General features: G+C 49.1%; 1 protein-coding gene across 1 annotated transcript; it reads left to right on the top strand.

The window, feature by feature from the left end:
- The first annotated feature begins 1,256 nt into the window (after nt 1–1,256).
- On the top strand, nt 1,257–2,294 carry LOC123410506. Its single transcript, XM_045103451.1, has one exon. It carries the CDS (start codon nt 1,550–1,552, stop codon nt 2,162–2,164), a length of 615 nt encoding a protein of 204 aa, XP_044959386.1. The 5' UTR covers nt 1,257–1,549; the 3' UTR covers nt 2,165–2,294.
- The last annotated feature ends 1,726 nt before the right edge of the window (nt 2,295–4,020 follow it).

Genomic DNA, 4,020 nt, shown 5'->3' with positions numbered 1-4,020 from the left:
TAATAAACTTGAACATCTAGGTTACCTGCATGTTCCTGCCTCACCTCTCTAGCATGTCACACGGTGAGCTGCGCTAGCGTACATGCGCGGGTGAGCTGCGGTTGCTCGCAGGCATGACCGGCAAGCTACGGCGGCTCGTGCAGATGTGGACGAGCACCAGCGGCGAGCTCCGCCGTCGCGCACAGGCTTAGGTGAGCAACAGTGGGCGGTGGCGAACTGCAGTTGCTGGTGCAGGCGTTGGCAAGCTACGGCGGCGAGCGGCGATGCCTCAAACTGGCATGCTAGCTACGGCGACGGGCTTTGGTGGAGAACGAAGCACCTCACAGACCCAAGCAACCCACACACGCGTGAGATAAGGTTGAATTATTCAGGGGTATTTTGGTCCCTTCAGGTGCCAGGAAATGGAAAAAAGAGAATAAAATCAATAAAAAAGAGAAAATGGCATGCTAATCAAAGTGCACACAAGCTGAGTGACACTTTTACAAAGCCAATCTTGAGAGTGGCAATTTTGAGAAGCCCAATATTGAAAGTGGTAAATAACCAATTTTCTCTTCTCTGAGATGGATGAACGGCCGAATTAGGCCCTGTTTTTTTAAAAAGTTCTATGACTTCTTTTAGTCCCAACTAAAAAGTCTCTAGTCCCTATCCGTTTCTTTCCAAGAACTAAACATGGACTAGAGGTCATTAAATGACATGCAGAAAGACCATGTTACCCCTAGTAATATACTATAAGTTATTAAATGACATGCTAAAAGTAGAGACATTGTTGGGAAAAGAGCCAAAAAAATCTCAAAAAGTCTCTCCCATAGGGACTTCTTTCTTTATTCCCAAATACCCCCTTTTAGTCCCTAAAAGTCCCTTCTATTTTTTTTACATGGGACTAAAAGGGACTTTTTTTTAGTCCTTACACTAAAAAAATCCATGAAAACGAAGCACCCCTTAGGCTGAACGGAATGTGACCATGGTCGTGGATACTGACAGCGATCCGTCCGTCTCCTCCCAAGGTGAAATGGCGCACGTGCCGAAATTCACGTGGGTTCTTCGCTCCACCCAAAACGGATTCGCCGGCCGTCTCCATCCTCTTCCCAGCTTCCGCCGAAGGTTCCTTCGTTCCCGGCAGAGCACAGTACCGATCAGAAAAAAACACCGCCGATCACGACCACCGGCGCTCCGGCGGTCCGGCGAAGTGGGCCCCGGAGCTGGGTCCATCCGTGCGAGCGCACGTGGCGCGCGCGGGTCCACAGGTTGGTGGGCCGCGACCTAGCAGGGGCGACGGATCAACGACGCTTCCCGGAAGGTGGAAAGCGTCTCACGGGGCCGGTCAGACGAGCCACCTTCGAGACCGCGACGCGAGCGCCGATCTCAACCGTCCGTCCCGCGTCCCCGACGATCCGACGGCTGGCGCACGATGTGGCGCTCCGCCTCGCTATAAATCGGACGCCGCTCCGCCGGTCTCGAGCTCCTCCTAGATCCCACGCCACAGGCAGAGCAGAGCTGAGCTGAGCAGTCTGGCAGAGCGCTCTCCTCCGGCTGACGGCGATCCACTGCCATGGCGATGAGTGACACTGGCTCCAGCTTCGCGAACTGGACCGACGACCTCTACCGCTACGACACCCCCGGCCTGGGCGGCGCGGCGGCGGACTCGACGATCGTCGCCTCCGCGACGCCGACGAGCCCGGCGTCGGCGGGGTCCGGCGACGGGAGCCCGTCACGGGCGGCGGGCGGGGCCCTGGGCGCGCGGGTGGCGGGCAAGCCGGCGGCGAGGAAGCGGGCCCGCGCGTCGCGCCGCGCGCCCGTGACGCTGCTCAACACGGACGCCAGCAACTTCCGCGCCATGGTGCAGCAGTTCACCGGCATCCCCTCCGTCCCCACCGGCCCGTACGGCGGCGCCCCCGTCATCAACTTCGGCGGGGTCTCCGCCTACGGCTTCGCGCCGCCGCAGCAGCAGCAGCAGCCGGCCGTGTCCTTCGACCGCCGCCTCCACCAGCAGCGGCCGCAGTACACCGGCGCCGCATTCGGCTACGGCGGCCACCTGCTGCAGCAAGACGTGTTCGCGCACGGGCTCGGCGCCGCGGAGGACCGGATGCTCCTGGAGAGCATGCAGGCGGCGCAGATGCCCGCCGCGCGCGCCGCTCACGACGGCGCTACTGGCTACTTCGCTTGATCGATCAAGTGATTATTAACTAAGTTTGAATTTCTTGCCTGGTTTGTTCATGGTAGTTCGTTCATCAATCACCTGCAGCTGTATGTAAATACTTGAACGGGAATTTGGATTTTGCCTGTGATTCTTGCCACTGTCGCGGCTGGCTCGTGCGGATTATGATGCTCATTAAACGGGAGAAATCGATGGATGGCTTGCATCTGTCGGAGTGATTGGTGGGTGGGTGGATGGATGGATGGATGGATGGATTGTTTTACAAGCAAGGTCTCGCGGCCACGGCGTGGGCTACGTTGCCGACGGAATCGATTGGCCGGCGGAGGAGGGCGTGGGTCCCGCCGGTTGTACGGGGACATAATTGCGTGCGTGGGAGCGTGACGAGGTGGTGACGATCAGGGGTCAAAGTCAGACTTGTCATGCTGCGTGCAAAACAAAGCATCGTGCTCACATGCTCCGACGATAAAAAAACTCAAAATTAAATGTTTCAAAAAAAAAAAAAACTCTAAAAGTTCACAAGACATGTCCCCATGTCCTCTAAAAGTTCAAATGTAAATTCGAAATGCACATAGAGAAACATTAAAGACAAATCCAGGATGAATGGTGTGACAAAAAGAAGAAAAAGCACAAACAACACTGTCCTGAGAACATTCCTATTTTTTTCAGTTTTTCTATATTCAAACTGGATTTTTTTAAACAAGCGAGCATGTGAACGTTAGGAACACTAGATATTCTCCCCAAAATAGTACTCTCTCTGTAAATTAATATAAAAATATTTAAATAACTAAAATAGTGATCTAAACGCTCTATATTAGTTTACGGAGGGAGTACTATATTTTTTTCTTTCACGAAAGAAGATACTTCAACCAATTGTACGTGTAGATGTACCCAGTTGACTTTAATTCAGGATGGGGTTGTATAAATTCTATAAGGACTTGGTTGTGAGTGGGGTGTTTTAGTGTCGGGTCCCATGGAGCCTGGATATTTTCAAAAATCAAAATTCAAACTTTTCGATTTCGTAAAGAAAATGAAAAACAAATATGCAACTATAAAAAGATGAAATGTATTTATGTGTAAAAAATTAGGTTGAAATGCCTCAAAATGTGACCTGTACAAAAAATCATGAACTTTGAGGATGAATAGTATCATGTGTTGAAAAGCTTCAGATTTGTTTTTTTTTTGCAGAACCCTCATTTTAACATATTTCGTCCTAAAAAGTTACACACATGAATATTATACCTTCATGTATATCTGTATTTGTTCATAAATTTTTAAAACGTAGAAATGTGAATTCTGAAAATTGCAAATGGAGGCCTCCATGCAGCTTTGCCTCCAAAAGCAGTTTTTGCTTGGTTGTGCTCCTTTTCTTTTCTTTCTTGAGGGTCAATTGTGCTCTTATTGTTGTGGCACTAGCTACAGTGGAAGGGGCGCGTTTTTTTCATTGATAAGAAATAAAAAGTGTCACGTTTGAGTCCTCTTTTTTTCAAAAGAAAACATATAAAAGATCAATTTTACTCCTCCCAAGTATTCAAACTCCATCGAACTACAGAAAGTATTCAAACTTCACGAACTCGTGTTGCTTTCAACTGTCACAAGGTTTTTTTAACATGTTTTCTCTTACCTCCCATTTTTATATGAAAGGTAAGAGTATAAAATTGATCTCATGTGTAGATTGCATTAAATAGTGGGTTTGATTAACTCTTACCTTCTTAACTTCTCATGTGAAAAGAGGGGGTAAGAGGAAGCATGTTGGAATTAGTCGTTACTATAAGTTCCTTCGTTGAAACATAAAGGAACTATTGGGTTTAACTTGGGTTTTATTGAAATAAAATACACAAAACATGATTAGTATAGCAGCACTAATC

The sequence above is a fragment of the Hordeum vulgare genome, chromosome 7H, assembly GCF_904849725.1.
Source record: "Hordeum vulgare subsp. vulgare chromosome 7H, MorexV3_pseudomolecules_assembly, whole genome shotgun sequence".
Classification (NCBI taxonomy): Eukaryota; Viridiplantae; Streptophyta; class Magnoliopsida; order Poales; family Poaceae; genus Hordeum; species Hordeum vulgare.
Note: the sequence above shows the minus strand (reverse complement) of the source record. Positions and strands in the feature narration are given on the sequence as shown.